General features: G+C 39.5%; 1 protein-coding gene across 6 annotated transcripts in view; it reads right to left on the reverse strand.

Annotated features, from left to right (window-relative positions):
• The window catches only part of CCAR1 (cell division cycle and apoptosis regulator 1), a 53,755-nt gene extending 40,546 nt beyond the window's left edge, over positions 1-13,209 (reverse strand). Inside the window, exons 1-3 of one of the 6 annotated variants that reach the window (XM_060112846.1) lie at positions 13,191-13,209; positions 11,650-11,775; positions 29-201 (exon numbers count right to left, since the gene is read on the reverse strand). In XM_060112846.1, coding sequence (XP_059968829.1) covers positions 29-201; positions 11,650-11,775; positions 13,191-13,203 — 312 coding nt within the window. In that variant the 5' untranslated portion in view covers positions 13,204-13,209. Of the gene's footprint in view, positions 1-28; positions 202-11,649; positions 11,776-12,466; positions 12,626-12,842; positions 13,040-13,093; positions 13,142-13,190 lie in introns of those variants that run through there. The other 5 variants (XM_060112894.1, XM_060112886.1, XM_060112868.1 and 2 more) reach the window with 5 other exon arrangements.
• Positions 13,210-16,521: the final 3,312 nt, after the last annotated feature.

The following is a 16,521-nucleotide window of genomic DNA, read 5'->3' on the forward strand; positions in this document are numbered from 1 at the left end:
CACATATAAAAACCTATTAAAGATTCACCTGTTGCAATGCTGCTGCTGCAGCTGCGGCTTGTTGCTGCAATGCTGCAGTTTGAGTTAACTGATAGTTTGCTGGGGTTTGTGTAGTAAGGCCTGCTGCTGCCAATGCAGTTTGCTGTGTGTAAATGGTAGGAGATGCTCCAAGGAGTGATGGCTGCTGAACACCCAATGCGGCTAAAATGAGATTAGAAAGAGGGGGAAAAAAATCAAGATTATTTGGATCCTGTCCAGGAATTTTCAATGAGTGCTTAGTAATGAATTACAGTCTGTCATTGCTTAGTGAAAACCTAAAGAAAAATTTTACTAATGCTTGTTGAATTTAAATGATTCATGCCCCACCTCAGATTCCAATGGCTTTATATTAAATGTACGCTCAAGTCATGACAGATATAAGAAAACATTAATCTATAAAATTAAACTACAGAATGAACCCAACTAACCTTACCTAGACCAAGTGGCTAAAGTACCCTTGAGAAATATTTTTAGTAAGAAAAGCAGAAAATAAACTATCTTATTTTACTAATCTAGAATGTATTATCTTCAAGCAGATTAGAATCATACATTAAGGACAGCATTGCTGGAAGTGATCCACCCTTAAAACATCCTACTGGACAGAACTTTCATGTACTTCTACTCTATTAAAGAACTGTAAAACTAGGAAACAGACAATACGAACAGTTTAAAAACACAAAGTTAAATAGCTGTCTAGCACTGCACTTCCCCAAACTGTATCTCCTAGAGTAATGACTAGCTTCCTGGGACATTAAAGTTTGGGAAAAAGGGGTTCAAGGTTTAAAAAGTTTAGAAAACAGTGAATTAATAAGCACATATTTTACTGCAGGAATCCGCAGAACCTTTAATATGCCACTAAGCATTGTGAATCTCAAAGAGGTCGCCATAAAAGCAATATTTGCTCATGTAACACTCCATTTTCCAAAGCATCTTGCTTATATCTGAGAATAACTAAAAAAAATGCTGCTCTATAGCTACTAAGTTAATAACCCTATAGAAAGAACAATATTGTGCCTTACAGGAAAAGAACAGAAATCATTAATGAATTAACCAAAGCACCTAGTCTAGAATCTACCAGAAAATCTTTAGAAGTGTGAGGTTCATCATCAATCAGTTGTTTAAGAGTCCAGGTTAATTCTACTCAAAAGTAAAACAAACCAACAACAAACTTAGGCAAAAACAAACAAACAAATCCCAGAAATCATGTTTGGAATTCATATAAATTACAAATTATCCCCTGCTAAAACACTGATTTTTAAAAATTAAAAAAGGTTGAGAAAAAAAAAAGAAGAATCTAAGGTGGGGAAAAAAACCTACTGAGTGTCCTGAATATACAATTCTAGACCCTTACAACATTAATCTCTTATTCCCTTGTTTTTGCTTTTTAAATTTTTATTGGAGTATAGTTGCTTTACAATGTTGTGTTAGTTTCTGCTGTACAGCAAAGTGAATCAGCTATACGTATACATATATCCCCTCTTTTCTGGATTTCCTTCCCATTTAGGTCACCACAGAGCACTGAGTAGAGTTCCCTGAGCTACAGTAGGTTCTCATTAGTTATCTATTTTATACATAGCAGTACATATATGTCAATCCCAATATCCCAATTCATCCCAATCCCCCTGCCCTGATATGTCTGTTCTCTACCTCTGTGTCTCTATTTCTGCTTTGCAAATAAGTTCATCTGTATCATTTTTTCTAGATCTCTCGTTTTTAAGGTAAGTCAGACGCCACAGATGGGCAGAAAGGAGAAACCAGGACTAACAAAGTTAATTTAAATAGAAAGAAGTGAGGAATCGCCAACATAAATTCAAAATGAAGTTAACTGCAGTGAGAAGGGAGATAAAGGTACTGAAACTAGGGCATAGGTTCTGACCAGTAGTTCCTGTTAACCTTCTGAAACTGTATGTAAAATTACAGACAAGAAAAGTCCAAAGCTTTCATCAGATTTTCAAAAGGATAACGGACCCAAAAAAAGGTTAAGAACCACTGTTTTAGGATAACAGAAGCAAAATTCTCTGGTAAACACAGACAGGGAAAGAACCTAGGAAAAATTATTAGTATTTAAAATTCTTAGATTGGGATGTTCTGCACTTGACAAAAGTAACATCTTGTGATTCAAGTACCATACCCACATGCATCTCCTTAATCCACCTGAGCTCTGACCTCAGATCTGCTGGTACCAATTTCCAGAACACTGGAAAGTACTGATAGCTGCCACAGAAGGGCTCAGAGCTAATATCTCAGAAAGAGCTCTTTTTTTCCGACACAGCATTTAGTAAGTGGGATGATAGCTGATATCCACAATCTCTTTTCCACTGCTGACAGTCAATGTGATGAATTAGAAACTACAAAGCAGACTGATTGGTAGGAGAACTTTTTTTTTTTTTTTTTTTTTTTAATTTTTGTGGTACGCGGGCCTCTCACTGTCATGGCCTCTCCCGTTGCAGAACACAGGCTCCGGACGCGCAGGCCCAGTGGCCCTGGCTCATGGGCCCAGCCGCTCCGCGGCATGTGGGATCCTCCCGGACCGGGGCACGAACCCGTGTCCCCTGCATCGGCAGGCGGACTCTCAACCACTGCGCCACCAGGGAAGCCCTGGTAGGAGAACTTTATGGGAAGGAAATTGACATTCTAATAGTTGCTGCAAACTACTAGCTAGTTAATTCAAATTTTGTGAAGTCACTGTGCATGTGGTTGTGGCTTTTTTATGTCTGTATAATGTAGCTCTCTTTAAAATCATTTACCTTTGCAGTTTTAACCTCAATAAAGTACATTTCATTAAAATTTATTAATGCTCGTCTTTTTTGTGGCTATTTAAGAAGGTATCCTTGAATACCTGTTCATAGCATTCTCCACTCTTCTTGTGAATTTCTATAATCAATATTCTGTAAGATAATTCTATACTTACAAAGTATAAAGGTATGAATCTCTGACTTAATCTTTCTCTCTCCATAAGTGGCCTAACACTTATCAGTTGGATATTTTTTTCCAATTACCCAGATTGGAACAGTCTGTTCATTTATCTGTACCTGATTCAATATGATTGTTGAAGGTCTCATGGCCCATCTGAAACAGATATACTTATAACTATGTATCAATACTTCCACAGACAAACCTATGAAATGAGCCTTAAATGACCAAAGGCTACCAGTGGTTAATAAGTAAATCTAAGGGGTAAGTTTCCTTAAAGCTTTAAGGACAAATATAAAATATATTATTTTCTAAAATGTAAAATCAGTTTCATATGACTGAAGCATTCATTTTATGACATACTAGTAGTTATCACATACTGAATACCAGTGAACACACCATTAAAACACATAAGAGAAACCTGTCCCCTGTCTGTTGTCCCTTGATCTTATCAAACTCACAAATTTAAAAATCCTTATTACCCTTATACCTAAGATGTATTACCCATCTTTACTAAGATGGGTCATCCTTCTGAAATAATAAAATTCAAAACCTCATGTATATATATACACACATGCATAACTGAATCACTTTGCTGTACACTTGAAACTAACACAACACTGTAAATTAACTATACTTCAATTAAAAAAAAAACTACTTAGAAGCAACCTTAGGCTAAATAAACAAAAAATCTCTGGGACTTCCCTGGTGGCGCAATGGTTAAGAATTCGTCTGCCAATGCAGGGGACACGGTTCGAGCCCTGGTCTGCGAAGATCCCACATGCCACGGAGCAACTAAGCCTGTGTGCCACAACTACTGAGCCTGTGCTCTAGAGCCTGCATGCTGCAACTACTGAGCCCACACGCCTAGAGCCAGTGCTACGCAAGAAGAGAAGGCACCGCAATGAGAAGCCCACGCACTGCAACGAAAAGTAACCCCTGTTTGCCGCAACCAGAGAAAGCCCACACGCAGCAACGAAGACCCAATGCAGCCCAAAATAAATAAATAAATTTATATAAATAAATAAAAAATAAAAACAAATAAAAAAACAAAAAAACCTCAAGCTAACCCAAAAAACTTCATTTTTTCCATCTTTTGCAAAAATTTTTTAAGGCACTGGTCAAGCAATGCTTTATCCTTCTAAATTTCCATATATCAATATATGTTCAAAAGCAATCTTACACTGTATAGAAAGAAAAACAACATAAAGACGTGGGGGATTCTCTTTATAACTTGTGGATTTACTAAAACACATATAAACCCGTTTTAAATCAAGTGAACAAGTCTCCCAAGTGTCATCTTCAACTCAACATCCTTCCTAAAAAGTGATCTTTAAAGATAAGATTTCACAGAAATTCAAAACTTTTGATGCCCTCATGCACAGATAACTTTCTTACAGTCAGACACCTCACTGGTCAAGGCATTGCTATTGCTTTTGAGGTTCTATTCTAAGCCCATAATGTACCCAAATAACTGGAAATACTCATTACTTTTTAAGAATTAGAAATTAAGGCATTAAGAATAAGAAATTAAGAGAGTCAAAGGTATAAACTTCCAGTTATAAAATAAATAAGTCATGGGCATATTAAAAAAAATTAAGGCACAAAATAGTATTTTAAATATAACATATTCTAAATGTTGTAATCTTCTATACTAACTGCATTGTTCAATACACTAGCCACCAGCCATATATGGCTATTTCAATTTAAATTAGTGAAAAGTAAATAAAACTAGAAATTCAGTCCCTCAGTCACATTAACCACATTTCAAGGGCTCAAGAGCTACATGTGGCTAGTGGCTACCATATTAGATAATGAAGACACAGAATATATTCATCATCACAGAAAATTCTACTTAGTGGAGAGAACTGTTCTATAAAGAAGAGGCAAAGCCTTAAATAAGTCCGTGTTATATGGGAGTCTCTATAAAGATTAATAGCCTGGCAGACAACAGCTCTTCCACTCTCCTGAAGTCCCATGGAGGTGATGACTAGTGATCCTGGCCATAGTCTCTTCTAGCTACTATTCAAGTACGTTGGTCAACGCTCCCAAAGAAGTTAAAGACACTATTTGTAATGTCATGATTTCTTCCATCCTTGAATGCCTCAGATATTTACCTAGTTGAAAGAAACTCCATTTCTTTCAACGAGTTTTGTATCACCCAAAGTTAATATTCCGACTTTCAAGGTTACTTCCAATACATTTTCAGCTATAATAGACCAAAATTATTTCCCAGATCATAAAACACATAGTGCAAGAGAAGCCACAAATGCATAAACATAAGTTGCACACTCAACTAAGGATAGAGAGACGGGCACTCACTGGTGTGTAGTTTAGTATGTTGATGCAGCTCTCACTGGATGAGAGCACAAATAAGGCATGCTCAGAGGATAATGGAAAAAATATGTACTAACAATGAGCCTTAACAGATTTCTGTGCATTTTTTTTTTACTCTTAGAACAATGTTTTAGAAACAGTTTCTTGTTCCATAGCACTAGTAGTGTTTAAAAAGAGTTAAGCCCACATCAATAGCAATCTTCTTTTTGGCCATGCTGGCTTGCAGGATCTTAGTTCCCCTACCAGGGATCAAACCTGGGCCCCGGCAATGAAGGTGGGCAAGGTGCCGCATCCTAACCACTGGACAGCCAGGGAATTCCTGCAATCTTCTTTTTCTACCAAATGAGTTGGAAATTCCAGCTCTATCAAGAGATAACGAATATAAGTATACATAGTACATCAGCTATTATTTGTTTGAAAAGGATCATGAATCTTGCAGTTTAACAATTTGAGCTGCTGACTCAAGAGATAGGGGTTTTAAAAGATAGGGCTTCCCTGGTGGCGCAGTGGTTGAGAGTCCGCCTGCCGATGCAGGGGACGTGGGTTCGTGCCCCGGTCTGGGAGGATCCCACATGCCGCGGAGCGGCTGGGCCCGTGAGCCATGGCCGCTGAGCCTGCGCATCCGGAGCCTGTGCTCCGCAACAGGAGAGGCCACAGCAGTGAGAAGCCCGCGTACTGCAAAAAAAAAAAAAAAAAAAAAAAAGACAACCACTGGGCCAGATTAAAGAGGTAGAAAAAATGATGTCATATTTTATGGAAGCATCTTTAGTGTTCATCAACAAATGAATGGATAAAGAAGACATGGGGTATACATATACAATAGAATACTACTCAGCCATAGAAAAGAATGAAATCTTGCCACATGCAGCAATATGGATGGACTTGGAAGGCATTATGCTCAGTGAAGTAAGTCAGACAGAAGAAAGACAAATACTATACGATATCACTTATATGTGAAATCTAAAAAAATACAACAAATCAGTGATTATAACAAAAAAGCAGATTCACAAATACAGAGAACAAACTAGTGGTTACCAGTGGGGAGGAGGCAGGGATGGGTAAGATTGGGGTGGGGGAGCGGGAGGTACAAACTACTGAGTGTAAGATAAGCTAACAAGGACATATAGTACAGCACAGGAAATATAGCCAATATTTTGTAATAACTTTAAATGAAGTGTGACCTTTAAAATTTGTACAGGGGAGACTTCCCTGGCAGTCCAGTGGTCAAGACTCCATGCTTCCAATGCCGGGGGTGCAGGTTCCATCCCTGGTCAGGGAACTAAGATCCCACATGCTGCATGGCACAGCCAAAAATAAATAAAAAATTTTAATTTAAAAAATAAAATAAAATTTGTATAGGGAATTCCCTGGCAGTCCAGGTTAGTACTCGGTGCTTTCATTGCCATGGGTCCGAGTTCGATCCCTGGTCAGGGAACTAAGATCCCTCAAGTCGCATGGCACAGCCAAAATAAATAAATTAACTAATAAAATAAAATAAAATTTGCACAAAACAATTTTAAATGAAGTTACATTTAAAACAATTGTATTAGCCTCAGTCACCTGTGTTAAAGTACCACATAGCACTATGATCTTAACTCCTGAACTAGTTCATTTTTTGTCTATAGCCAGAATGTAGTCATCTTACGAATGGTCAAAGAAATGGGTGAGAAAATAGGTCTGAATTGGCTAAATCCACCCAAACATTTTAATACTGTTGCAATTATGTACATATACACATGTAAATATTTTGAGTCAAATATACTGAAGATACTCCTAAGTCACTATAATTAATCTAAGGGATATTTAAAGATTCAGTCAGTGATTTGCCAGCTCTCTCTCTCAATGTCCCTTTACACAACAGAAAATTGTTAAGCTTTCAAAACTAAAAGCTCTGGTCCCAATTATGACTGTCATTGAATATGTAACACAGCACTTCAGCTAGGAGATAGAAAAGAGGGTAAATATTTAAAAAGAAGTATTTCAGTGTAGGAGATATGAGAAATGAGGCTGGAAATACAGAAGATACTGAATACCATCTCAAGAAGTTTGAACTGTATTCTAAAAGTCCTTGAAGATATTTTTGAGGATGAATAAAAGAACAGAGTAATGGAAGAAACAATAACCACTATTTTGAGGTCCTAACACTGGACTCTTCTGTGACCTTCTGTTGATAAACAAATTTCTTCACTTTTCTGGGCCTAAAATTCTTCATCTCTTAGAAAAAAGAGCCGAGACAGAATCTAGTTCAGGGCCCATTCAGGTTTGGAAAATTCAGTAATTTAGATAGAAATTATGCTTCAGGAATATCACATCTGACAGACACACTGGAGCTGGGGGAAGAAATAATAAGCAGCATATCCAGTAAAAGAGGAAAGCAAACAAAAGCAGTTAGAACTTAATAAAGGATAATAAATATAGAGTATGACTAAGTGATAGATGGGGAAAAGAGCATCCTGACTTAAGTGAATGACTTACGGTAAGCATTACAGATTAGGATATAAAGCTTTGGGAAAGGTATGGAAGGACCTGAAAGTTAGGTGAGAGACTTTGGCATAGGATCTGCAAGCAAGAGAAAGCTGATGCAGTTATCTACATGTAAAGTGCAGAGGGCCTAAATGTAAAATAGAGGAATATATTTGAGGCATTTTCAAGGGGGAAAAAAGTCAAGGTTTGATTTTTTTGTGTGTGTGTGGTATGCGGGCCTCTCACTGTTGTGGCCTCTCCCGTTGGCGGAGCACAGGCTCCGGACACGCAGGCTCAGCGGCCATAGCTCACGGGCCCAGCCGCTCCCGCGGCATGTGGGATCTTCCCAGATTGGGGCACGAACCCGCGTCCCCTGCATCGGCAGGCGGACTCTTAACTACTGTGCCACCAGGGAAGCCCTCATATATGTTTGAATACGGGAAATAAAGGAAAAGAAAATTAATGACAGACATGTAGAAATTACTAACTCCTTAATTGAACAGACTCAGCATTAAAATTAATCAGAAACAATTCAAATACTGATCTTGGACTTTACAACAGATTTCAGCAATAAAGTGCTAGTGTGCATGCTTTTACTGAAGTTTTTAATCTTACTTTAAATACGTCACCTGTGTGAATGCACTGAAATTTTCAAATCACTGTTAGCTGAGAATTTTCAGAGTTAGTACAAATGCAAGATAACCTTGCTAGAACATGGAATAGCAAAGCCATTAACTGAACAAAAACACCTTAAGTTATATACAAAAAGGAAACAGTAGTAATTTTTTATATTGCTTTCAGCAGAAAATGAGTCAGATACATAGCCACAAAGATCAAAATATTTCATCTTAACTGAATTATTCAGTTAACCTTTTTCTGTTGCGTGATTATTTGATTTATGACATTGACCTCTGATACTAATATATCTGGCATGCATATATATATATACTTTTTTTTTAAACTAGAATAAAACAGTTAGCAATACTATTACCCAGATTAAGTCCTTTTAAAGCCCTTTGCTGAAATTTTTTCTCCAATTGTAGTTGAAGCTGCCAGGAGAAAACTTAAGGCATTATATACTTAGGCTAAAATGTTCTCCATTGAAATGAGGTGTAAATAAAACTATAAGGTTTTTAAGGTGTAAATAAAATTCTAATTGCCTTAGGGTTGAAAAAAATTCAGCTTTGATAGAAATTAGCTTGGCTCTGAGAATCAACTCTAATAAGATAATGATTAGTCACAAAGACTTGAAAATGAAGGCTAGAAAATATTATATCAGGCTTTCAGGAAACAGCTCAAAATACAGCACTTAAAAATTAAATATTTTAATAAATACATTGTCACTAGAATTCCACTTAGAAACTACTCCAGGATTTCTGTAAGAAAACTAAGCACAGATGCTAACAAAACACTTGCCTAGTTACTGAAGTCATAATGTATCAATAAAATATCAGATTTTGAAAAACTGTGATTAATGACAGGTCCCAGAAAATCCATAAATAATTTCCTACAGCACAAATAGAAACTGTTGGGCTTCCCTGGTGGTGCAGCGGTTAAGAATCCGCCTGCCAATGCAGGGGACACAGCTTCGAGCCCCGGTCCAGGAAGATCCCATATGCCACGGAGCAACTAAGCCCATGTGCCACAACTACTGAAGCTCGTGTGCCTACAGCCCGTGCTCCGCAACAAGAGAAGCCATGGCAATGAGAAGCCCACACACCACAACGAAGAAGAACCCCCACCTGCTGCAACTAGAGAAAGCCCATGCGCAGCAACAAGGACCCAACTCAGCCAAAAATAAATAAATAAACTTATTTAAAAAAAAAAAAGAAACTGTTTACACAAATCCCATTATTTACATTTGGAAACTCTATTGTCAAATATGGAAAAGGAGACCTATATTTACTACGGACTTTGACTAGTTTTTAATCTTTGGTGTCTCCTTTGCTCAGTTTTAAAATGAAAACAAAGAGTATAGTATACATTTAAGTAATTACAATACAAATGTTAAGAGCTACAGACAATAGAATTCCACCATAACAGCTATTCTACTGGAACAATACTGGTACAAAATTAAAACAGATTATATGCAGAAAAAAACAGGTAAACATGCTTAGTTTGCCAAAAAAACAGTACACAGCACTTGTTTCTGGACACAAAGTAGTGCTAATAATTCCTGTTTCAACAAAACTAAGTCATTGGGACTTTCCTGGTGGCACAGTGGTTAAGAATCCTCCTGCCAATGCAGGAGACATGGGTTCGAGCCCTGGCCTGGGAAGATCCCATATGCCACGGAGCAACGAAGCCCGTGTGCCACAACTACTGAGCCTGCACTCTAGAGCCCGCGAGCCACAACTAACGAGCCCACATGCTGCAACTACTGAAGCCCGCGTGTCTAGAGCCCGTGCTCTGCAACAAGAAGCCACCGCAATGGGAAGCCCACACAACGCAAGGAAGAGTAGCACCCGCTCGACGCAACTAGAGAAAGTCCACGCTCAGCAACGAAGACCCAACGCAGCCAAAAAATAAATAAATAAATTTATTTAAAAAACTAAGTCATTATCAGGTTCCCCACTATTTAACACAGAGGAGATATACTTGGATCTGAATTAACATAATCTTTAACTATTATTTCATATTATTTTCAGTTGTCTGCAGAAGTAACTGTTGATCATTTAACCCCTCAAATCAAGAGTAATTAAAATAAAAACCCTAATGTATCCATTTCCTTAAAGAGAAAGATCACCGGGACTTCTCTGGTGGCACAGTGGTTAAGAATCCACCTGCCAATGCAAGGGACACTGGTTTGAGCCCTGGTCCAGGAAGATCCCACATGCTGCGGAGCAAATAAGCCCGTCACCACATGTACTGAGCCTGCACTCCAGAGCCCGCGAGCCCCAACTACTGAAGCCCGCACGCCTACAGCCCGTGCTCTGCAACAAGAGAAGCCACCGCAATGAGAAGCCCGCGCACCACAACGAAGAGTAGCCCCTGCTCGCCGCAACTAGAGAAAGCCTGTGCGCAGCGACGAAGACCCACCACTGCCAAAAATTAATTAATTTTTAAAAAAGAGAAAGGGCACCTAAATAACAAGATAATCATGTCCATCATATTTAGAACACCGAAGTTAGACGATCATATTGTCTCTGCAACTGACCTCAAATAACAAAATTTTAAGTAAAATGCAGCAAAGAACTAGTATCAGGTATGTCATAAATAAAAATATATTCAAATTAACAGAATAAGGTGAAACTTTTCTGGGTACTCAAAGAAATCCAACATTTCATTCTGTAAACTCCTTAGGAAATTTGCTTTAATTTTCAAACCGTAAGTCAAGAAACAGTGAAAAAAAAAAAAAAAAAAAGTCTTCCTAAGAGCAATGGGAAGAAATATTGAAACAAACACTTTCAACGACATGTTTTGTTACTTTATTTTGAAAATGACTTTCTGTCGAATTTTGAAAATGTAAATATTCATTTGCTCCTTTCACATCTATTTATCATTTTCCTTTACTTGATAAATTCTGGTGTTTCTACTTTAAATTCAAATAATTGAAAACCAGTCACGTGTAGTTTTTATAAAGTATGGATTAATACATTTATTTTTAAATGTAACTTATGAATACTGACACCTTAACATGACAAATGAGGAACCTCTAACATAATTAAACCAATTAATCAATTTAATGTTTGAAAAACTATATATAACTGCCCAAACTGCTGTGTAAAACAGATATTTTGCTAGTTGGTCCATAAATTTTTAAAAGAAGCTCACAGATAAGCTTAAAACATACAGCATTTGCAAACTTTTTTACAATATTATGCATAGCCTAATTCACATAGTTATATCTCCAACCCGACATACATCTACAGTTCATGTGTTCAGAAGAAGACTGACCTGGCTGAGATACCGCAGTGGCTGTAAACTGAGTAGCCCATGGCGGATTCTTCTGTCCTCCAAACTGAGCCATGATAAAAGGGGGAGGGAGAAAACCTTCACTTGTTTGTCTTCTATAGCAGCGATCTATTAAGAAAGGATCCACAGGTTAAGTTCAACCAAACTACAAATATCACAGAAGTATTACTTTAAAGAAATGATCAATTTGTCAAGGACATCTTTGTAGGCCAAGTATAAATAACAAGGGGCATATGAACGTCCGATATGCAGCAAAAACATTTCACATCTAGTAGTTCACCAAAAGTACCCAATTTCAATATATGACATTTGGGGTAGCCTTACAAGAAAGGCACTTCCTTCTGCGACTACAAACTGTCACATTTAAAGAGAATACCATCTGTTGTTTTCTATCCAATTCTTAACAATAAAAAGTACACAGCCTTACGTTCAAAAGAAATATAGCCTGCGTGTTTCTTTTGGCAATGAGCTGGGGACTGAAAGTGGAGAAACCAACGGAAGCTGGGACGAGACACCGAATAAGGGGATTCAAGAATATCATTTAAATAACGAACACCTCCTTACTTTCTAGAGCAGGGAAGGAAATGGGAGGCTCCTTTTCTCTCCCCTCCCTCGAGGGGAAAGACAGTTGAAATAACGGATGCCCCTTAAAGAACCATCGCGAAGACCCCTCCCCCCCAAATCAAGCCAGAAGAGGCGAAGATCTCAGCCCGCGCACTCCCTTTCCCCCCACTCCTCGGAGGGGCCAGAGCTCTGCCATCCATCTTCCTCCACCCCTAGCTCCTCGCGGGCCGCATACCAGGGGAGGCAGAATCCTCCGTCCCACGAGACAAGGCGAACGCCAAGAGGGGGATACCGAGAGCCCTGATCCCCTTAAGCCCCCGGCGGGGCGGAGAAGGCCTCCATCCCCCAAAAGCCGTGCCGCGGTGAGCGGCCCCGACGTCCCGGACCGCAGCCCAGGAGGCTAAAGCCTCAGCGGCTCGAGAGCTAGGGACGGCGGTGAGCAGTCCCCTCGAGCCCGCCAGGCCGAGGATGAGGCTGATGGTCGCCGGGGACACCCGAGGGGCCGCCGGAAAAAAGCGAGGCGGTGGGGGAGGGGCCGGCCGCGCGGGGCCTGCTCCGACCCGCACAAAAGGGACCGTGTCCCTCCCGTCCCAGTCCCACGAGAGCCCCACCGTCGCCGGCCTACGGATGCCGTGCTACCAAAACGGTCGCCCCGAGCTCTTCCGCGGATCCGACTGGACGTTAAGAACCCCGGCTCAGCCGCCGGCCGCTCCAACCGCGAGGACCAGACCTTCACCTGAACCCGGTCCCGGCTAACACCGAAGCCATTTCAAACCCGTCAGCCTTACGCGCATGCGCCAATTTCCCCCTTTTCCTCCGCGCCTCTCCCCTCCTCCCCATCTCTCCGAGGAACGGCGCTTACGGGCCTGCGTTCTACGTGCGCGCTTCCCAGCGAGACTTCAAGGCGCTCACCCCTCATACTACGCAGCTAGAACTAGAGCGCGCCTGAGAAGGGTTACCTTGGCCTCGCATAATAATGAGCCTGTGTCTCTGCGCAAGCTCAAAGGAAAAGGCTTCCTTGAGTGAGGGAAGGAAAAGAATCGACAGTCACGTGATCCGATAAGCCTTCCGCCATTTTGTGTTTTTTCGCTTTTTTTTTCTGTACAAGTATTTGGAAGAAGGGATGTATCCAGTGGCATCTGCTAACTTTTTTAAAAAATTGAGATGAAATTCACTTAACGTGTAATTCACTGCTCTAAGTATTTTATGTTGTTCAATTCAGGGGCTTTAATATCTTCATACGAATAGCAACCACCATCGCCTCCTCCCTTGAGACAAACCCCTACCCATTAAACAGTCACTGCTTAATCCCTGCTCCCTCCAGCCCCAGGCAGCTACTAATCGGCTTTCTCTGTATGGATTTACCTGTCCTAGACATTTCATATTAATAGAATCATACAACATACGGTCTTTCGTGGCTAGCTTTTGTAATTTACTATATTGTGTCCAAGGTTCATGTAGCAGGCATCAGTACTTCATTCGATTTTATAGCTAAAATAATTACTTTTATTATTATTATTTTTATTTTTTTATTTTTTTTTTGCGGTATGCGGGCCTCTCACTGTTGTGGCCTCCCCCGTTGCGGAGCACAGGCTCCGGACGCGCAGGCTCCGGACGCGCAGGCTCAGCGGCCATGGCTCACGGGCCCAGCCGCTCCGCGGCATATGGGATCCTCCCAGACCGGGGCACGAACCCGTATCCCCTGCATCGGCAGGCGGACTCTCAACCACTTGCGCCACCAGGGAGGCCCTAAAATAATTACTTTTAATGGATAATACCACATTTTGTTTATCCATTTGTCAGTTGATCTTTTGGGTTGTCTCCACTTTGGGACTATTATGAATAATGCTGCTATGAACATTCACATACAAGTATTTGTTTGAACTGTTTTCAATTCTTTTAGGTTTATACCTAGGAGTGGGATTCTGGGTTACCTGGTAAATTCTATACTGAACTTTTTGAGGAACTGCGAACCTGTTTTCACAGTGACTACACCAGTTTACATTCCCAGGGTTAACAACATAAAGTATCCATTCTATGAATATGGAATGTCTTTCCATTTATTTAGGTCTTTTAAAATTTCTTTCAACATGTATTACGTATTTCAGAGTTCAGTTTCTCACATCTCTTTTTTTTTTCCTGGCCACACCACAGTCTATGGGATCTTAGTTCCCAGATGAGGGATCGAACTGGCCCTGCCAGTGGAAGCATAGAGTTGTAACCACTGGACCGCCAGGGAATTCCCCCCAAGATCTGTTTTTAAAAGATTACTGTTTTAGAAGATCACTCATGGGACTTGGCCCAGGTTTGGTCCCTGGTCAGGGAACTAGATCCCACATGCTGCAACTAAGAGTTCACATACTGAAACTAAAGATCCCACACATGGCAACACAGATCGTGCATGTCGCAACTAAGACCCTGAGCAGACAAATAAATTTTTAAAATATTTATTTGGTTGCGTCTGGGTCTTAGTTGCAGCAGGTGGGCCCCTTAATTGTGGCACGCAAGCTCCTTAGTTGAAGCATGCATGTGGGGTCTAGTTCCCTGACCAGGGGTGGAATCTGGGCCCCCTGCATTGGGAGTGCGGAGTCTTAACCACTGCACCACCAGGGAAGTCTCAATAAATATTTTTTTAAAAATAAAAAATAAAATATTACTCAAGCTGTTGTCTAAAGAGCATCTAAAAGATAAAGGCAGGAATTTCCTGCCGGTCCAGTGGTTAGGACTTAGCGCTTTCACTGCCTGGGTTCAATCCCTGGTCCCTAGTCCCTGGTGGGGGAAATAATATATAGATAAAGGATATTAGTTGAGCTGTTTATTCTTTCATCCCCTAGGGTATTGCCCAGGTCTGTTTGTATGTTCAGCATCTCACATGTCACCCTTTTAACCAGTCAGGAAGAATGTGGAAAATGTAGTCTCTAGCTGCCCAGCTAAACCTGGGGAGGAGGTGGGGAAGGGGAGGTGGAGGGGAATGGAGTTGTTCCTATCAGTAGAAGGAAGAGGACTACCAGGATGCTACAGAGAAGTAGGTTTCAAACTAGATGAATTTAAAGTAACTTATTTTTCTGTGATATTTGCTGGAATATCACTAAACACCTATTGTCAATATATTTTTTCATTTCAGGTTTCAATAAATACTTTAGGATGTCAACTTTAAAATACTGTTAGCATACTGTGTTCAGGATTAAGTATTATTAAAATAATGATACATCCAAGGGAGGGCATGAGTCAATCTAGAACCAAGCTGATTAACAGCTTTGCTAAAAACTAGGGGTGTGAGCTTAACCACTTTAAGCTCCTGAATTGATCTGTAAAGTGGGGCTGATAAGAGCCCTTACTTAATAGCTTCACTGTGGGGATAAATAGTTTATATAAAATGCAAGGTTTCTGCCTCATAATAAGGATTCCATAAGTGTAGCCATCTTGATTTTGTGTTGAACCCAATCCATACATTTGGTCATCTCCAAATATTAAATCTTATAGTCCTTTGTAGTTAAAAATGTGTGAATTTTTTTGGATATTAAATTTTAAAAATATGTTTTTGAAGAGGAAAGAAAAATTAGACCACCAGGTGCAAAATAGAAGTATAAAATTTATTTAAAACGACCCACAAATTTCTGTGTAATCAGGAATGATACAATTTGCAATAGTTTTTTTAAAAACTCATGACAAAGATTTAAAATATAATTTCAATTACAGTATTCATTTAGCCTTATTCAGTTAGAACAATCAAAAAAAACTTTATGCTCTAAATAAATGAGACACACAGGAAAATATAATAGACACTTTTCACAACTATCTTACATGTATGTTTCAAAACTAGTACATTTCAAAGCATTTTGCTACATAAACATGAAATCATGTACAACTGCTGTGCACCAAAATTTAGCTTAATTAGGTCTTTCAAGTAACACGCAATTCCAACTCACAAGTCTTCAAGTACTGCTAGTAAGTGTTCCCTTGTATGCAGAGCACTACATATTGATCCTGAAATCATCATAATTAAGATTATCTCTTTCCCTTCTACATGTTGAAGTGCTTTCTCTTTAAACTGTTTCCCCCTTACGTTAAGAACCAAAAATGGATATATGTGGGGTTTGAAAATCTTTTCCTTACTAACCTATTTCAATGTATGGGATATTTAATACAGTAGGACGGCAATAGGTAAAATCCTCCAAAGGAAAAAACCAAAGGTACAAAATAAATACTACATACACCCCAAAGAGAGAAAAAGTCAGCTAGAGACAGGAATATTATTTTGTGAAATTGATAATTCTCTATTGGGAATTT

This window comes from Mesoplodon densirostris, chromosome 1 (genome assembly GCF_025265405.1).
Source record: "Mesoplodon densirostris isolate mMesDen1 chromosome 1, mMesDen1 primary haplotype, whole genome shotgun sequence".
NCBI classification, from domain to species: Eukaryota; Metazoa; Chordata; class Mammalia; order Artiodactyla; family Ziphiidae; genus Mesoplodon; species Mesoplodon densirostris.